At 36.7% G+C, this 20,188-nt stretch overlaps 1 protein-coding gene across 4 annotated transcripts; it reads right to left on the reverse strand.

The window, feature by feature from the left end:
- Window positions 1-245: 245 nt before the first annotated feature.
- On the reverse strand, window positions 246-13,382 carry runx1 (RUNX family transcription factor 1). Of its 4 annotated transcripts, none has more exons than XM_087792542.1 (8): window positions 13,295-13,382; window positions 8,222-8,358; window positions 8,011-8,121; window positions 7,100-7,256; window positions 6,198-6,302; window positions 3,387-3,593; window positions 890-1,036; window positions 246-805 (listed from the first exon to the last, which is right to left on the reverse strand). In XM_087792542.1, the coding sequence occupies exons 1-8, from the start codon at window positions 13,377-13,379 to the stop codon at window positions 246-248; spliced, it is 1,509 nt and encodes a 502-aa protein (XP_087648668.1). In that variant the 5' UTR covers window positions 13,380-13,382. The 4 variants fall into 4 exon arrangements, with proteins under 4 accessions (XP_087648668.1, XP_087648667.1, XP_087648670.1 ...); XM_087792541.1 differs by having other exon boundaries at window positions 8,216-8,358; XM_087792544.1 differs by lacking the exon at window positions 13,295-13,382 and adding an exon at window positions 9,366-9,427.
- Between the last annotated feature and the right edge of the window lie 6,806 nt (window positions 13,383-20,188).

Here is a 20,188-nt window from a genome sequence, read left to right on the forward strand (position 1 = left end):
AAATTGTAGTTTTAAGTTGTGTTTTTGTTTTGGATCGTCCTTTAAATTCATGGACTTTCTTGTGTTTATCTTTTTTAAGTGGCGGATTTTTTTTCCTTCTCTATCTACACTGTACTGTATGGAGACTATGAATATATATAAACGTCCTCCGGCCTCCATCTTCAGTGTGCAGAACGACGTGGATCTGGTCCGACATGCATGTGCTACTCTACACCGACGCTTTCAAAACAAGAGTCCTCCTTCAGTCAGTACGGCCTCCAGACCGCCTCGGCCGCCACGATGTTCGTCGGGGAGCTGCTGTGGCTGGACTCCACCTCCACCCCCAGAACCTCGCTCTGATTCGGGAGCGAAGGATGGAGGAGGGCGGAGCCGGTGGAGGCGTTGGTGCAAGGCGGGAGGATTCGCGGTGGGGAGCGTGCCTCCCCCCCGCTCCCTCCCCCCGCCATCATGGACAGCTGGTACGACCCGGCCGTGGTGGAGTAGTAGAGGTGGTACGGCGACGACGCCGACTGGAACGGCCCGTTCTGCCCCTGGTGGTGGTGGTGGTGGTGGTGGGTGTTGGCCGGGTAAGGGGGCGGGAGGTAGGAGTGGTACCTCCCGGCCGGGGTGGTCGCCATGGCCGTCGCCATGGTGATGCCGATGGCGCCGTTGGAGACGGGGTTGTGGGAGGGCGCGTAGGTGAACGCCGCCGCGGGGGGATAGTGCACGCGGGGGTCGGGGAAGCGGGAGTCGGACAGCGAGGGGAGGGAGGTGAAGGGTCGCTCCAGGGTCATCCTGTGGTCGCTGAACGCTGTGAGGTCGGGACCTGCAGGCAGAGGTCAGAGGTCAACACTGATGCTGACATTGGAGCATGTTTTTTTTTTTTTTTTTTATAGTTTTCAAGCGTTACCTGTGAGCCTGGAGGAGAGCTCGCTGAGCGAGGAGCGACTCGGAGACAGAGGATTGGACGAGTGGACGCCGGAGGAGGTGATCTGGCCGAGGTAAGGGTACGGTTGCTCGTACGACCAGGAAGGAGACGATTGTATTTGTCTGGAATCTGATAGAAACACAAGTAGGATTTTTCAACGGTTACTGTTGTAGCAAATAAGTTCAGTTTCACGTCCATCATAGGAATCTATCATAAACAACATACTTGTATAGAAATTGAACAATTAAACCTTGATTGTAAAAATGATGAGAGGTTTCATATGAATAGATGTTCAAAGCTATTGAGCAGAGAGTGCCATCTGGTGGACACTGAAAATAATTACACCGTTACGTGAAGGTTCGTCGACTCATTAGAATCAGAAACTTTAATTGCCAGTGTTTTAAACACAACATAGGAATCACTACCGTATTATTTAGATAAGATAGCTTTTCATATGTTTTTGATATCTATGGGCGCATCCTTACGATTATATACAACTTTGTTTTTGCCAGTTAAAGAACATTTCAGCTACATAGTGATGCACACGCTACATACACAAACTGTTTTTAAAACATTTTAATGAGGAAACAAAAATTAAAATTGATGGCGCTTTTATAGACCAAATAAAAGTGTCTGACATGAGACAATGCCTCTGATCTGCTCAATTGTTTACATTCCAGTTTTTTAAAAATTGGAGTTATTAATACATTTCAACATTTTGACAATTTCAACAGCTATTTATTTGGTTTCCCTGATATTCTCTTGAAGGTTTGTATTGCATTGTACAGTTACAGATTAGCATATTTTCAGTTTCAGCCAATCAGCAACTTCGTCACATCGCCCGAATGTCGGTTGAAATTCAGACCAGAAAGTGAGAGAAGCCTGGTCGATAATCGACTGAAGAAGATAATCTTTTTTTTAACATAAACGTTTTTTTTGTGTTACAAAGTTTCCTTTCATTTATTCAGTTGAAGTTCAGTCCACTCATTAAAAAAGGTCACAAATGTTACCTCAGCTGGAAAAGCCTTCAATTATTGGCCTCCATACATGTTATTTCGAAGCACAGGTGAGCTGATATGATCCAGCCTTTGCTCCAATGACTCAGATCAGTCGAGTGAAGTTTCCTTTTTGAGTTTGTTCTTGAGCACTTATCGTCTCTGGGATTTCATTTCCAAGAAAGAAGGTTCAGACTATTTCCCAGAAAGAGCCATTGAACTGGTTCCTGGTCCATTGAGACTTTTGAGAAGTTTATTTACTTCTTGTATCGTGTGGTCTTCATGAAGTTGGGAGACTGGAGACATATTTTGAAATTTAACTACTTGAACAGGTTCATCACGTCTGAAATGTTTGAGTCACTATTGATCAAGTGTTTCCAGGAGTTTGTGACTAGAATGGACTTCATTGGTCCTGACAGAACCCGACTTGGTCTCGATCTTCTCCTGTCGTAGCAAGTTCACCGTGTAACTCTGCAGGACTACAGCTTCTCCAGTGAACCTCTGACTAACGCTGGAGCCCTAATCGAGCCTCTGGCGCTGGTTACCAGCACGAGAGCAGCTATTTCTGCCGCTCTCCATCAGTCCCTTTGATACAGACACACATTATCTGCGCGTGAATGGCTGAAACCAGGCTTTCACCAGTCGACCACTCAAACATCATTAGACCTCATTACAATCAGTGCTTTTCATCCTCCCATATTTAGATAAACAAGACAAATATCATCATGGATGCAGACCAAGAAGAGACAAGAAAACTTTCACTGCATCACATTGAAAAACCCAGGACTGTGGTGTATTGAATAACTAACAAATTCTGATGGTGTATTGAAAACCAGAAGATAGATGGAATTAATAGTAAAACATGTACAGAATAAAGTTTCAATAAAAGGTAGATTAATAATAGAAAACAGCGAAGATTATTTATAAAACTATGAGAAATGTCAAGACATAATGTGCTTCATCGAATATTGTTTTAAATCGGTTAAAATGAAATTGCATTCGTTTTTATTTTTGGAATGAAACCAGACTAAAACTGAAAGAAATCCATAGATAATCCTGTTAAAATAAGACTGTATTGCTCAGATATTTGGTTGAATGAATCTGGAACGGGCTATGGATGTGACAAAAAAAATAAAATAATTAAAAGTCTTGTTAATACTTTGTACGGACAACCAACCCAGAGAGTCTGTGAGTGTCATGTGACCACCAAAGTGCTTTCAACAGTGATTCAGAGTCAGCGTTTTCAGATAAAGAACTGACTTTTAGAGGTTAACAGTAGAATAAAACAAGAAAATTAGTCTTTTTCTTGTTTTGTGGAAAAAATAATTTACATTCAGAACTTAAAAATGGTGCTTTAGGTTCCACGACATTGCAGTTACACTATTATGACACCGGGGGGAGACAGAGGCAAACCTGTCCAGTCTTACATATTGTGGCTTTAAAACAATATGAGAAAAATGTAAATATCAGTAAGTAAATTGTACCTTCAGTAATTTGAGTGTGCGACGGGCTGGAGAATGTGCTGGAGTGCAGTGCTGCTGCTGAGTGGCGAGAGTTTGTTGAATGCTGATGGTGAAGATGATGAGGAGGCGTCACTCTCATTGTGCTGCGCCTCAACTGCTCCAGCTCTGTTAGCCGCTCGGAGAACGCCAGCGTCCCCGGCTTGACCTCGTCCATCTTTTGCCGATGACCTAACAGACAGAGGCATGGATGTTTACTTGATCTTATTTCTGTAGTTTAAATGGTGTTGTGAGGTAAATGTGAGTGTAAATAATGTGAATTGATAAAATGTTGATGTTGACTCTTACTTTACAAGAGAAACTGGTGATCAGGTTCACGATTATAACTAACAAAGTCTAAACTCCGGCTACAAATGAATCTGGTGGAATTTAGTCTGAGGAATTATAACTAGATGGTGTTTAATGTCTTTGAGCAACAGAGAAAAAGCGCTCAAGGAGAATGGCCAGAGGGAGAGTCGGTTTTGCTACCGCTTTGGAAATTGGTAAGAGTCTCTTGTTTAAAATATTTGATGCATTAAGAATGTGCCCTTTTTAAAATGTCAGAACATGTTGGGAAATCCTGGAATGGTCTCAGCATCAGGTATTAAACAGAAAGTTAGACAAATAAAAAAAAAGTTAAATTGAGGTAATTGTATTAGTGATCAAACACAAACAAAAAAACTTTCTCATTATTTAGCATTAATTTTGGTGTAGGAGTAGCAAGAAAAAAAAACTTTCATAAAGTGAGGTACTGTATAATCTGATTTAAAGTATATAAATTCAGATTGACAAACAAACTCCTAAGGTAAAATAAAATGTATAATTAAATGGAATTGAAATAGATATGTGCTACTTTATAATCATATTTATTTATATTTCCATGCACAGAATTAAATAGTAAGTAAGTAAGTAAGTAAGTAATGGTTACTTGTAAAGCGCCTTTCTAGACCAGGGTCACAAAGCGCTTTAACAATCAAAAACAATACACAGTTAAAAATACATACACATTTAAAAACTCTAAAAGGCCAAGACACATAAGAGAAACATAGGAGTCCCTGAAAATCAGGGAAAAGCCTGCACAAATAAAAATGTCTTAAAATGTTTCTTGAAGGAGTCAGTAGATTCTGATCCACAGACCTCAGAGCCCGAGCTGGGGTGTAAGGCTGGATCAGATCACTGATGTAAGGAGGAGCCTGACCATGAATAGATCTGAAAGTAAGAACCAGAATTTTAAAATTGATCCTGAAAGAAACTGGTAGCCAGTGAAGAGTTTTAAGGATCTGGGAAATGTGAGTTCTTCTACTAGAGCGGGTCAGAATTCTCGCTGCAGATTTTTGTATTAACTGCAGACAAGACAGCTCTTTCTTGTAACATAAACGTACCTAGAACTCAAACAAGCCAAGAACCAATATCAGGTTGTAAAAAAAACAAACTCTGATTTGAATTAATACTGCTGGAGAGTAGCAAGTACTTATTAGACACATTATTAATTTATGCCTTTAACCTGAAAATACCTGTTCAATCTTGTCACATCAGTACAATAATTTATGCTCAACCAAAGAGCCATATCAAATGAATTGTCCTGAGTATTTGTATCAACAGTAGTTGGGCTCAATAGGGGTCTTTCGACGGCGTTGGGGAGAAGTTCTGGCGAACATAGATCTGGAGGCCCAGGGCCCAACGGTACAGGTTATTTCACCAAGTCTCAACATAGGAGGTCTAGAAAGACACCCACCCTGTCAACCAAGTGTGTTCCCAGGCCTTGGCAGTGATCTTGTCAGTCTTGACCATGGCAGAGAAAAAACTGCTGCAAAGATGCCGAAGTAAATCAACTGCATGTCCGAGCACTTTTGACCAAAGACTCACCACAGATAACAAAGCTCTCACAGACCCACTCGGACGGACCACAAACAACAAACAAACAAACCACACAGCGTTTAACCATCATCCTGTCTATGTCATTGAGGTCTTCATGTCCCAACACAGCCCTGAAGAGTTGAAGTTCACAACAGTACCAGAGACAATGGACGTCCACTCCTGGTGTTGACACACCATTAAAAACAACGTCATTGTCTCACGGCTGGTTGGCCCGGTAGCAAGAATGTCAACACCTTGTCTTCTGGGAAATGTGTATATCAGGATGGCAGACTATGACTTAGAGATGATCATTCTGGAGGCACAGGAGAATCCTGGACCCAGATTTTGACCACTGTACCCTGGATTTTAGTTTGTCAGTGTCGAGAGGTTGTGCAAAACCTTCTTTTTTTAACTGGTTATTTTTTTTATGTAGGTTCTTCTTACATAAATGGTAGGAAGCAAAGCAATGCGTATTTACTGTAAATGCTGTGTTTAAGTCTCTATTTACTTACCCCAAATTAAAATACTTTGGATTTGGAAAACCACAAATATTTATTATTATTAAGCATTTAGAAACATCGTCATATCAGAAAATAACTCGAAGCATCCACTCTCTGCACCTTAAATAACCTGACACTCTTTTACACACAACTTGAAACCCAAAATAACATTGACAGTAATAGATACCGCAGGTGGAAAAATGTGACGATAGAAACCCTTTAAAAACAGAGTTTCCATTTTTCTTAAATTCTCTGCAAAAACAGTTTTGTAAAAAGTTTTTTTTGGTACAATTTTAGGCATCGTCAAAATTTTAAAATAAATAATGAAATGTATCTTTTGTCTTTTTGATTGTGATTATGCAGCTGTGCTAATTTAATGGCCTTTTTTATGTTCTATTCATGTCTAATTGAGTGTAGAGAAAGTGTGTGTGTCACTCACGACGAGGCTCTCTGGGGCCGTCCACTGTGATCTTGATGGCTCTCTGGTACGTGGCCACCTGAGGAGGGCTGGTCAGCACCGTGATGGTCAGAGTGAAGCTCTTGCCTACGAGACAGCAGGGGAGGAGGCTGGTGAAAACAAGTGAACTATACACACATGAATCATTTGAGTTGTGTATAAAAGTGTTTGAATTTAACTTAAAATCAACATTTTATTAAATTGCATGAATTCTAAGTTAATGTAAAACGACTTCTATTCATATCTTTTTATATTTGAATGTTAAAATAATTATTTAAAGCATGATTTGAAAGACTAAATAAGAGCTGATAAGGAAGCAGGTTTTTGCTGAGTTCACTTTTACATCAGTATTAAAAAGGAAAAATAATAACATATTTTCATAATTATTGATATAATAAAAAATATAAAAGATATTCCAACTTAATTGAGGCTATTTAAAAAAACATAGACTTGTGTTTGTTGTGTGTCTGTCAGCAAGCGCTCGCATCAAATCAACCATTCAACCAGCTGAGAGTTTGCTTTTGCCGTCGTCCACCTTAGATGGTACTTTAAAAAATACATGTTAAAAACTATGAATCCACATGAGGTGAAAATAATTAGAATTGAAAACATGTTGCAATGTCCCACAAAAGTAGTGCCATTTGAAAAAATAAAACAGAATCTGTGATACAAAGGTGTTCTATCTTGTCTATTATCATGTAATTTATACATTATATCTACAAAGAAATCAACGTTAAAAATATCCAGCCTTAACTCCCTCTTTATATTCCTGATCCCATTAATAAATTGACCTGTGTTTGTCAACGGCCTGAGAGTTTAAATCAGTATGTGTGTGTGTGTGGGTTTTGTGTTTGTGTGTGTTTCGTAGATCTGTGTTTGTGTACCTCTTCCACTTCGGCCCACAAACCGCAGGTCGTTGAATCGGGCCATTTGGTTTTTGATGGCGGCCGTGGCGTTGCGAAGTTCTGCGGAATAGTTTTCATCGTTTCCCGCCATGACAGTCACCAGAGTGCCGTCAGGGATGTCTCCGAGGACGACGACCTGTCAATATACCGAGAGACGTTAACCATTGAGACTGCTTGTCAGGTTATTCTGTTGAGGAATAATTTAAAACTATACTTAATGAGTATTTCCTGCTTCTTTATGAAAGTGAAAGTGAAGGAAAGACATCAGAATCCACTCTTTACTTTTATTATCTTGGCTTTATACCCCCTCACTATTCACATCTTAATACATATTTACTTAATTTCCTCTTCATGTGTCTTCAGTTTTGAAGTGCACCATTATAAAGTGTAGTTTTCCTGATGATTTCCTATGATGAAAAATACATACGCTATATTCAATAACAACATGACAATGGACGCTCTATGGATATATATTGTGTTTTCTACTACACAACATTAACAATATCATAATATGAACTTTCACATCTTAGTCAAACTGAGAGACAAGAAAAATTGTAAACATTTAACAGTGAAAAAAAAATTGTTTGCAGTATTATGTACTGGTAAATAGTTGGATGGTTTAAAAATCATGAAAACTCCATTTTCCCTTGTACACATGCACAAAAATGTACATTTAAAAAATGTAAGAATGCAGAAAATGTTTAAAAAGTTATAAAAAGCAGTTAGAGTTTTGCCAAACAGATCCTATTATTGTCCTTTTATTTAATCTACTACATTTCTATTAATGGAATATAACATATCATTTATAAAGTAAAAGAGACAGTCATGTGCTGGAACTTGCTCCTACCAACAAAATGTAATCAATCAAAATAAAAAAAGTTTTAACTCACTTTAAATGCAATTGGCAAGGTTTTGTTGCACCTCCAGTGCGAGGGAAGCACAGAACAGAGGAAGTTGGGACTGTCCGTCTTCACCAGTTCTGCAGGATGGTCGGAGATGACCTGCCATCAGCATCACACGACATTTCAGTTCAAAACAATAGAGGAAAGTTTTACAATTGAAATGTGTGTGTTTTAAAAAAGAGGAGCTTTTTACATCCACCATTCCACGGTGCAACTTTCCTACCATGGCCGCCCCACCTCCCGCCTCCTGGGCTCCGAGGGGCAAGGCCTCGGCCATCTTTCCCCCGGAGGCTAGCGTGGTTGACGGGGGAGAGTAGCGTCGGCCAGGGGCTGGGTCTGGAAGAGAGCAAATGAACCAGTAATTAATGGTCAATTTAGCTGTAATATAAATAAAAATGTATTTTAATTTGATTGATTGATGAGGACATTTATTTTAAAGTACAAAACTTTGATACACAGCGGCACAAAAGAAGACTACAGAGATGCGTACTACAGATGGAGAAACATAAACTGTTTTTCTTCAGTGCACGTCTAGATGACTTTAATTCAATTTAGTTTTTACCTCCAGTTATGAAGTGTTGCTTGAATCCTCTAGATTATCGGAATCAATTTGCAATGAACAATTTAGAGAAATAGCTTAAAGGAAGTATTGGGATATAAATGATATAAAATATATAAATTACAAAATATAAAATCTTTAAGTGGTTTAATTATAATCTTTTTCATTTTTAAGAATGAATGTATGATGATGTTAGTTATTATTATTATTATTAGTGTTATTATTATTATTATTACATGATAAAAACACTACAACGGCAGTATAAACATTCGCAAAAGAGCAAAATATAAATATAGCAACAATAAACAATTAAACAACTTATAGGAAGTAAATATACAAGATTCAATTTTAGTTATAAAAAAACCTAAATTGAAGACTCACGTATTTTGAGGTTTTTTTTAGAAGACAGTGAGGTAAAAAACTTATGTTGCTCCAAGAAAACTTAAGTTGTTAATTTGTAAACTATGTTCTCTTAACATAATATCATGGTACATAATATTAAATTCATATACACACATATATGAACCACAAACACACTCTCACACACAGTCACACACACTATGTCCGCAATATCTCCACATGGAGAGCAAAACTACTTTTTTTGTTGTTTTAGGAATTAGAAGAACAAAAACAAAAAACTTTTTAGAAATTTCAGATTTTTTTTAAATCCAATTTTAGAAAACAATATTTAGGGAAAAAAATTAATAATTAAATACAGCAAAAAGGGTTTTTTAAATTTGCTCGGTTTTTTCTTTGTTACACATAATAAATAAAATTAATTTACCGTATTTCGCATCCCACAGAAACACCATCTGGGCTTCTCAACGAACACTTCCAAAGTCTCCTTCTTGTGATGGATCTTAAAAGTGTTGCCTCTTCATGCAACTACAATAAAAAAAAAAACCTCTCGCAAATATTTCTTGTATTACATCCAGAAAAGTGTCCTTATCCAACCAAAGTGTGTGTCGCAAGAGAGACTCATCCTCTTGAACTCGTGACTTTCAAGTCCCTTCTCGCATTTCCAAGCGTGTCTCTGAAAAGAGTGATGGTCAAAAGTGTTGAGCAGAGAAGCATCGCTCAGTGTTGACCAGCGACGCTGTTTCTTGGTGTATTTGAGTTGCAGAAGAAGCGCCTCATTAGCATGTCGCCGCTCAGCAGCCAATGGGAGGACGCGACGATGACGCGTCACCGAGCTGGAGTCAGCGTCCGGTCCGGGGTGAGGAGGGTGAGGAGGGTGAGGAGGGGGATCGGATGGGAGGATGAGGGAGTGAAGTGTTTGGTCCTCATGTGAAGCATGAACGCTTCTTTTTTTTTCTGCGCTGGAGCGACAGATAAAAGCACGCAATAATATGCAATAATAATAATAATAATAATAAAGTACAACAAACTACTACCTTCTTTTAAACGTCTTGAACGGAAAGAAAATCAAATCCGGATCACGAAATATAGTTTTTAATGACTAAATGTAGAGTAGATGTAAGAGTTAATTTAAAATGAATATAAAACAAATGTCACAAGAAATCCCTGCCACATGTGACCAAAAGTAAAGCTGGATGGACAGATTTGGATGTTTGACCATGTTTAATTATTCAAAGGCATTTTTGGCAAAGTTTTTATTTTATTTATTTATTTTTCATTTTGAGTTCGTAACTCGTCTTTTTCCCAGATTGATTTGAGTGGAATGATTTTGCCTCTAAGCTGCTGTCAGAGGCAGTTGGAATAAACGCCAGTCTGCCTCTGGTTACGTTGCTAAAGGGAAGAGTAATGAAAAATGTACACACTCCTAATCTCTCTATACTCTCCCCAAGTTGGACGTCTGCTGATGTCGTTTTGACATTTATACATGATTTATGCATGTTGTCTGTCTGATTTGGAAGAAATGGTTTGTAAACATTTCAACATATAAAGGCTTGTGTTTCAATAGAGAACGTGAAGCTGATTTTTTTTTTTTTTTTTTGCTCATAGACTCAAATAAAGACTATTCATTCGTCTTGCCCTAAAATACATGACAAAATGTTTAAATACATATTAAATCAGAGACAAACAAAACTAACAATTAAATGATATATCTCATATTTTCTTCACATGTCTCTCAATCTCCTTACAATGAGGATGATGTTATATTATGATTGCTTATCAAATAAATGGATTATAGATCAGAGAGTGACATCTAGTGGCTTCTTCACCAGAGCTAGTCTGGAGTTGGTAATGCCAGAAGACCCTTTACAAACGTAGTGAGTATTCTAACACTTAAAACCTATTCAAACACAGATATACACATTGACTCATTTAAGTGTTTATCAAATCAGTATTAATATTGTTGTCTAGACTTTTCATAAGTTTAATAAATGTGTATTTATTTTTTAGGTAAAGCCTGCTCAATAACCAAACAACATAAGCAATTGAATATGCCTACAAGTTAATAAACATATTATACAATACTTTAAGGATTCAGATCAAACAGAAAAAACACCAAAAATTCTGCATCAATTTTTTAAATTGGCCTGAGAAATACCAAAGGTAGGCTTGGATGTAATGTATTTTTCTAAACTGACTCTTGTTATTATATTATTCATAATTTTGAAGGGTGTTGAAGGAAGGAAGTAGCGTCACTCTTCCTCATTGTTGATGGTGACGATCCCTATACTCTGTTTTGTATCAATAAAGATTTATGCGCTGCATTGAAAAGTCCCTGCTGTTGTCATAATGATCACCAAGCATATTAATAAACACTGTGATGCGTGGGTTTACTCCGGGTACTCCGGTTTCTTCCCACAGTCCAAAAACATAATCAACAAATTCATGTTGGAAGAAAAGGCCCTCCAGAACTTCTGACTGACCTTCACCTATTCATTGTCCACCAGAAGTGTGTGTGAAAGTATGATTGTAACCACTATAGACAAGAGAAATAACAATGATCATTTCTCGCTGAGAACAAGGAGTCATTGTTCATACACAGAAGGAAATACTGTGTCAGACTCATAGACACTTCTCACCAACAGCCAGATTTGGACCTCAACAAGGAGACTCCAGCCATGGGCTTCTAAAGCGAGACCTGGAGCTCCTCATGTGGTGGTCATCCCTTGTACAGGCCAAGCAGGAAATCAATTTTAGGGTGTTCCCTATCTCATCTTTGACTCCGGGGTGCACCACTCTCCATGTCCAGATCTTCAAAGATGCTTCACTAGGTTTCCAGGTGGGTCTGCATATTAACCTGTTGACACTACAGTTAAGAATAAAGTCCTAAATCACTTCTCCTCCCAGTAAAGACAACACCATGTCCCGGTCCGGTCAGACGGCTCTAGCACTGCAGCATGTGTCAACAGACGAGGTGCGGTGAAACCTCCAGCCGGTGGTAATTTAATGTCCCTCAAGACTCGCCTCACCCCGGGCATCCTGAATATTGGAGTCAACAGGCCGTACAGGGGCGCCACACCGGTCGACTGGGGGTTGTCTCTGATGATAACATCACAGATCTGGACGGGGTTTAGACAAGGTTTCACCAATCTATTCGTCAGCGGAGCAAACAACCATGCGCTGGGAGTGGATGCCAATGGGCCTCTTCTATACCTTTTCCTTTACCTTTAAATATTCTAAATAATCTTCTAACAGTGAGACCTCTCCATTACAAACACTCATTATAAATAAAATGTTAACTTTTATTGAACATTGTTAGTGAGTATTTTTAGTCACCGTAGATCAAATGTATCCACTTCAATGCATATAAACCGAACACACACAAACACATGCATACATACAACTATGCGGACCAAGAAAAAAAAATGTACATGTTTTATCTTATCTGATAATGATAATTTAAATACCCAGCAATTAGAAAAAAACTATATTTTCAAATGCATTTAATCATGGTTTAAAATCAATCAAATCAATAAACTGATGACCAATATTGATAAATGAATAATACATTTCTGACAGTAATTATCACCCTATATTATTAATATATATATACAAGTCAATTAGCCGTTTGTAATAATGCTTGTACTTCTTTTACACACTTGCCTCATTTTATTTGTTTCTTCTTTATTTTACAAATGAATAAAATGATTATAATTATCATCAATATTTTATTTAAGTGAGGGAGACGGGTTTATGGATTTTATAATTCTATGAAAGCGAAGTAATCAATATAATTAACATTAATAATTATTTCCAAACTCGCTGAAAATCTTTTTTTTTCTCTTATAACTGTTTTCTCAATCTGTTACTCTTTTATCTGTTAAGTGACCTTGTGAAACCTGACAAGTACTCTTGAATAATGTTAAACATTATTATTAATATTATTGTTGTAAATTGAAATACAAGGAATGACTACATGATAAAAACATGAATAATAATAATAATTATATAATTACAATAAAAATAATACACATAATAATAATCATAATAATGTATACACGTGTATAGAATTACCAAAGATAAGAATTGCATATTATTTTCACCTGTGAAAACAGTACATTTCAGCATGAATATATATTTGAAAATGTTTTTTTTTTTTAAATGTATTTCTTAAAAAAAGTGAAGTTAAAAATATTTCAGTAAGAGTGGACTTTACAATAATTAGGAGGCAAAACTGAGAAATCCACTTCCAGTTCCAATAAAACTGTAATTAAACATAAACTACATCAGCAACATACAAAAACAAAGAACCCTGTAACGCTGAAGAAATGTACACGTGTTAGAAGAAGACTTTACCAAAGAGTCCAGTGCCTGTCCGACCTTTCCTCATCAGGTACATGGCCCAGGACAATCCTGAGCCGGAGAACGTTCCGGTGTTCATGCCTCACTCTGGAGCGTCAAAGGTCCCACACCTGCAGGGCATCGGCCGAGGTCAACCGGCAAAGACGGCTCAAAAGGAAAAAGAAAAAAAAGCGATGATATGGATATTTATAACGTGAAATGCAGCTGTTAGATAAGTATGATCTTCTAGGATCAGGGTGAGTAGAAAAATCAATTACGGCCCGAGAAAGAAAAAGAGAAAAACAGCCTGTCATCAACTCCACCACTTGCTTTTATACCCCTCACTCAATCACCCCCCCCCCTTCAACACACTCTGAAATTTAGCAGAAAAAAAGTGAAGAAGTAAGAAGTGAGCAAGCATGTATAAAATCTAGTCAAGCTTAATTCATCCCTCCCTCTCTAAAGCGTAGCCACAGGGGACACAGCTCCACTTTGCCCCCAGGCTTTTTTAAGCTGCTAATTCTATTTAGCTACTCAAATGATTTTTCATTCCCTCTCCCCCCCTTCAATGTTGCGAAGTTGAGAATCAAGTTCACACTCTTGACAGTGTTTGAGTGAGCTGTCCGTCAGGTCCCGTTTTATTCTGACCAAATTGATCAGTGAAAATCGGCTCAGGCAAAAAATAAAAATAATAATAATTAAAAAAAAGCTTTGTATCCAAAGATGATTGTCTCTCATCACGATCTAGAACAGCTAAATATCTTACGTAATATAAGTATTTATTATGATTTTTTTTATTTATCAATTTGTTTCTAAATTTAAAAATGTTTATATCCAGTAATAACAAACTAAACTGTATTTTTTTGTGTGGTTGTTATAGAAATACATTACAAAACATGTGGTCAAAATTAAATAAAATAAAATAAAATTATACAAATAAGTAACTGGTAAATTAAGGTATGCTAAAGTTGAAGGTGAAGTTGCTAGTTTGACATTGAACATGAATTGAAATGACAATAAAATATGATGAATTAAATAAAACAACTGTACTGTAAAGTGAGCATTAACAATTATTATAAACAATAACCTCTGGATGATTTAGGCTGTTCATTAAAGTCTGTTTACATTTACTATTTGATTCATTTCACATTTAATTGTTTTCTTCATTAAATCTTCAAGTCATTTTCATTATCAATTTTTGTGGATATATTTTGTAATACTTTGGATATACTTACTGTATAATTATAATTGTTTAAAAAAAACAAAAAAACTCTGCTTTTCAATACTTTATATTTAATTAACCATAAACAACAGTTTTGTTGCATTACTGGGTCCAGCCCGCCAATAAATTATTAAAGTACAATATGCAGTATTATGGAACGTTAGTGTTCAATAGAAGTGATAACAAGTGTTTCAGGATCATTATACAAAAATATATTTCCTTCATTGATTAGTAAAAATCCAACAAATAAATAGCATTTACATTGATTTGAATGGTTATCTAGATGTTATCTGTCGTCTTTTCTTTTCTCTCTTCCTGCAGCTGTCGCATCCCTCAAGCTAAACCTACCCCGAGGCCAGTCACAGTGGCGTGGCCAGGGATCAATACCACAAACCGTTCAGACGCACACACGTACACACACATACACACACACGTGCGTGTACGCGCACACACACTCAGACACACAGTTTATTTTGATCAAGACTACGTTAACTACATTTTCTTCAGAAGGTTCTCGGTCACATTGTAAAACAAGTTCATTTAGGAAGTAAGAAATAAGAATGCATTTGGAAACATGTTATTTAATTTCTCAAAGAGGAGGACATAATGGTTTAATCATGTATGTACTGTATGTTATTTGCAACACCAACCTTTTTTTGCACTAGGGACCAATATGTGTGCAATATCTTCACGGACCGATCTTTATATTAGAACTTAGAAGTAATGGGATGTTTTCTCTGCAAGAATAGCGCAGATTTATCTTTTATTCCATTTAGATTTTCTTTCTCGTTTTTATTTCTGGGTGTTTTTATTTCTCTTGCTGCTGTTAAACCGAATTTCCCCTCGCGGGACTAATAAAGGTTTTCTGATTCTGATTCTGATTCTGATTCTGATTCAATGAAAGCTTAGTTTATATATTTTTTACATAAGCACAAATTTGCTTTTATTGGTCAATAAATATAATTTACTTACTTGTTTTTTTAACTTATCTTTACATGTTCAATGTTTTTTACATGACCTAAACAAGTATCTTGAAATCAACGAATGTTACTTTGAAGAAATAAAACACCTACAGTTTCATACAGTAATTATCAACCCAACAGAAATTAAATCATAATTATTTTCATTTCTGTGCTGCTCAGTAACAAATGCCTTATGGACCAGTACTGGAACCAGCCCAGTGGTTTAAAACCACTTAGGTATAGCAGCAGCAAAAGACATGTCCTTATATGTTTTTTTTCTGTGAAAAAGGAAAGTTACTCCAGTGCAAATAACGCTTTATGATTCCGGAGATGCCAAATATCCTCATTCTAAAGCCCTTATAAGTGATATTTGATTGATAAAAAATATTATTTTAATGCCTGTAATTGGTCTGACATCTGAGGCACCACTATGATTAACAGATAAAATCTACTGGAAAAGATGTTTGTTCAAACTGGTGTTTTCTATTACCAAACTTACCAAACAAGGCATTTTTTGCAAATTTGTTGTACAAGTGCAAGTGTGGGCTCTAAACCTGGCCTCACTGTGAACACTTCATCGTTCATAACTTTGATGAGTCAGCATCTCTGTTTGACATTGATTAATGGAATTTGCTCCTGTTAAGAGCAAATTCAGGGACATACAAGTACATAAGTAAACGTAGAAACTGTCTAAGGCGTCCAATTAGTATGAGTGGAATGAAAATGGTTTCTCAGGCCCAGCAGAGAACGCAATGTAAAATAGACTTCAGTAAATGCAAGGATCTACAGTAAAATGCCCTAAGATTGTCACACCCACTAGTGTAGAGGCAGCCTTTCTATGATCCTTCAAGGTTGATTAATTATGGTCTTACCTGAAAGTGTTTGCTGCGATTCAAGTCCTAAGACTGTCAGTGCTGTGGGAGTAACATCTCAGGGAAACTTGGGCGGCAAGTAGGGATGGATTTCTGAAGGAAATGTGGCATTCATCTCAAACACCGACCTGGTCAAACCAATGGTAACTACCCAACATGCTCTGCACAATGTAGACTCAAGAGACCACCAGGGTCCACTAGTTTGTGTATCATGAATTCTAATGCAACACATCCTGGCACATTATTAATTATATTTAAGTTCTAAAGTAACTACATTTTCATTCAATTGCTTGTTCACACATGTTTAGCCGGTGAGAAAAGCTAACACTGGCACATTACCGACTCGTTTGAACTGTGTCTACAATGTGAAAAACTTTGACATTGTACATAACACATGTAAAACTCATGGCTGTGGTTCATAATTGGTCCACCGAGTCATTTTATGTGGTCCAACAGAACTCGAAACGGAATGTGTTGAAAATAAATTGATGTTTCTACTTTATGAGGAAAAACAAAGTGTCTGAAAAATTAAAATCTTTCTTAGTAATTGTCGATTTTTGAATTTGATTAGAAGCTTCTTTAACCTCCTACTATAGGAAATAAGACTGACACATTGTGTTTCAACAAAAAAAGTTGAATAACTTCCACATCTCTATTAGGATGATACATTTATTATGATTTTACTAGATTATTGAACGTTATATTATCGTTTTAGACAGACAGACAGACAGACAGACAGACAGACAGACAGTCAGTGACACTCTGTGCCACTTCAGTAGATTTGTAGTGAAGCGCTCATCAATTGATCAGTCTCTAGTTAACAGATCAGCCAATTCTCGCCCTCTCTCTGCCATACACAGATAGTGTACATGCAAACACCTCCTCTATAATTCATGAGGTGTATTGTGTGGATGCAGTTAACGGCCACTTAAAAGTAATTAATTGATTTTGTGACATGCTAGGAAGCCGGGGAATCAAATGACTCTCGGCCGAACACAGGCTCACACACAGACAGAGGAATCACCTCCACAGAATAACTTTAAAGACAGTGAATGTTGACGCTCTGTGTGTGTCTCCCATGACACGCCCGATTAAAACGAATATGGAATATATTAAAGACTAAATCAAGGTTTAAAGTGGAACAAGAGAAGAAAAAAGATGTGTAGAGTAATTACAGATCAACCCATTTTGGCTAATCTGTAGAGGATCTTTTAATCTGTGAGATTATGACAGAGAATGTGCCATACATGTTTTAATTTAAGCATTTTTATGTAATGTTTTAACAATCTATGATGTGTACATTTCAGTTTATTTAACTTTTAATTTATTTATTATGGTATTACTTATAATAATGGTTGGTGTCACTCAAGGGACCAAACAAGATGCAACAGCCGGTTTCAAATAGTGAAACCAACATTAGTGTGAACAGCTTCAGTTTATCTAGTGTCCGCTGTAGTTACCTGTAGTGCTTTGTATTTTGTCTGAGTCTCATCTTGAATACAACTTTAAATTACTTATTGACAAGGACAGAAACCCTGGTAAAGAGCCCCTGTATTGAAACAATTATAATATAAACACATTGTACTTATACACCAGGAAATGTCAATAAAGCAGTATAAAGTCATCGTCCTGGGATCTGGATGAAGATGAATCATTGCTGTAATGAACATGAGTTACTTAATTCAATTGATAAATAAATGACTGAAAATATTATTTATATTATAAGGATTTCTTTATAGAATTAATTTACTTTTTAATTGTTAAATAACATATTTACTGTGAAGCGACTTTGAGTCTCTTGAAATACACTTTTAAATAAAATGTATTATTATTATTATTATATTTAACACCACAAGCGAATATTTTAATCTACTTTTATTTATTTTATGGCATTTAGTCAAATTTTCCTAAATAGATCAAATCAATCAAATAACTATATATCATTGTGTGTTTCCATCATATTAAGGCTCTTCTTCCCCTTTTATAGGAACAATTATTGTATAGGAAATTACTAATATCAAACTCTTTCTTTCTTCTCAATGGTGCTCTCCCTTGTTCTGTTTAGAATAATTGAGAATAAGAAATATTCTTTAAGCTTCTTCTTTTGTTCAAACAAAATATACACTAAAAATTGTGTTACTGAGGAGAAGAGTGTTCTGGTAATGGTGATGTTCCGGGGCAGATGGGTAATGACGTTTGTGTGACCTAGACTCTGGTAATATTTTCTGCACCTTGATTTTACATCTCCATCCACAGTTAAAAATGTTGTTCTAATATTAAAAATCGAATCAAAAGTAAGGGTAATAACATATCAAGTAAATATTTCGGCGCATCCCAATGTACCCTCGAAGCTTCCCAACACTCCCACTCTCTCCCAGTGAGTGTGTCTTGGATTATTGAATTATTCAGGCGGCCTCTGTGATGAGAGAAAACCAGCTTATTCTTGCTAAACTAAAAATTGATTTTCTGACACAAGAAATGAAGGACATGGAGAGAAAGGCAGAGAAAAGAGGCGCACCTATTCAGTCATGCACAGTCATAGTCGGTTAAATGTTCAGCCCTTTTAGTGGAGAAATTAAAATAAAAAGGATCGGGACAGGCAGAAGAACAGTCAAAACGTTTGTGTTTGATGGACAGAAAGACATAATTACGAGGAAAGAAGAGAGGAGTAGAAACATAAAGATGGATGGAATCGCCTCAGGCTCTGTTTAGTGCAGTTTGAATGGCTGAGAAGGTGCATTAGAGCAGAAACTAACTCTCGCACACAAAGATTGTCAACCAGTGGAGATGCTGTCCACTGTAAATGAAATGTTCCTCATGATCCGGCACATAGCCTAAGAACATCAAAAAGCACCCACACGCGATCCAGACCGCCTCCTGACCACTGCAGTCAGACCTTTGACGGACAACAAGAGGCAGGTTTGGGGTCTAAGACGCACCATCATTTGTTTCCTGCTGCATTAAATAAAAAGGCCCCGAACGAGCTTCTTACCGAAGATGGATGGATGATGGAACGATGCAATGGGTGGGAGTGGCTGATACAGGGGTCTATATCTATATAAATATATACATGCAATAATGGGAATTGATTATAAATGATTAAGTTAAAGGAAATAAATCATGAAATAGATACTTGATTTAAAAAATGGATCGAACTGACTTGTAAGGATAAAATAAATGATGAGATGTTAAATAGAAGGTTTGTAAAAACTAGAATGGCTAAATTTCAAGATTTCAGTATGATAATTTTATATATATATATATATATATATATATATATATATATATATTCTGGACAAATGGATAGCAGGCTGGACTGCTGGATGATGGAAGATGGATGATTGCAAAATGAGGAATGGAATTACTTTAGAAAGAAATCTGCAACATATTTACTTGAAAAAAATATAGAAATAAGTAAGTAAGTAAGTAATTACTATATATAAAGCACCTTAAGGGATTTAATGAACAGGATGATTAATCTAACATCTAGCATTAAACAGATATGTAAGCGACAGTCAGTTGAGAGATTTTATGCCAAAGTGGATTTATTGTTATTAACTTTTTTCTATCAACCTATAGATGAATGATTTTGACTGATCTTTGATATGATTTCAGCGTTGGATTATAAACTAATTCAGCCTCACATATTCTGTTTAAACTTTTATTGACTGTTTTAGACATTTCAATATGTTTACATTTTTTCCAAGACTTGGTCAGTTGCTTGATTGAGTTCGACACCAGCTCAGGATCTTTGGTTCTCGGACAGAGATATGATGTTCCAAAGTCGAGACTGAAATCAAAAGAGCGACAGAACATCCTCACTATCTTTCAGGATCAACTTTAAAATTCTGGT

This window comes from Callionymus lyra, chromosome 5, assembly GCF_982586985.1.
Source record: "Callionymus lyra chromosome 5, fCalLyr1.hap1.1, whole genome shotgun sequence".
NCBI lineage: Eukaryota > Metazoa > Chordata > Actinopteri > Syngnathiformes > Callionymidae > Callionymus > Callionymus lyra.

Coding starts and splice junctions, on each gene's coding strand:
- runx1 (XM_087792541.1), bottom strand. CDS start 13,379: ATGAACACCGGAACGTTCTCCGGCTCAGGATTGTCCTGGGCCATGTAC. Junction 7,257..8,010: donor CCTTGCCAATTGCATTTAAA/GTGAGTTAAAAC, acceptor GTATATTGACAG/GTCGTCGTCCTCGGAGACAT. Junction 6,303..7,099: donor TGTGGGCCGAAGTGGAAGAG/GTACACAAACAC, acceptor GCTGTCTCGTAG/GCAAGAGCTTCACTCTGACC.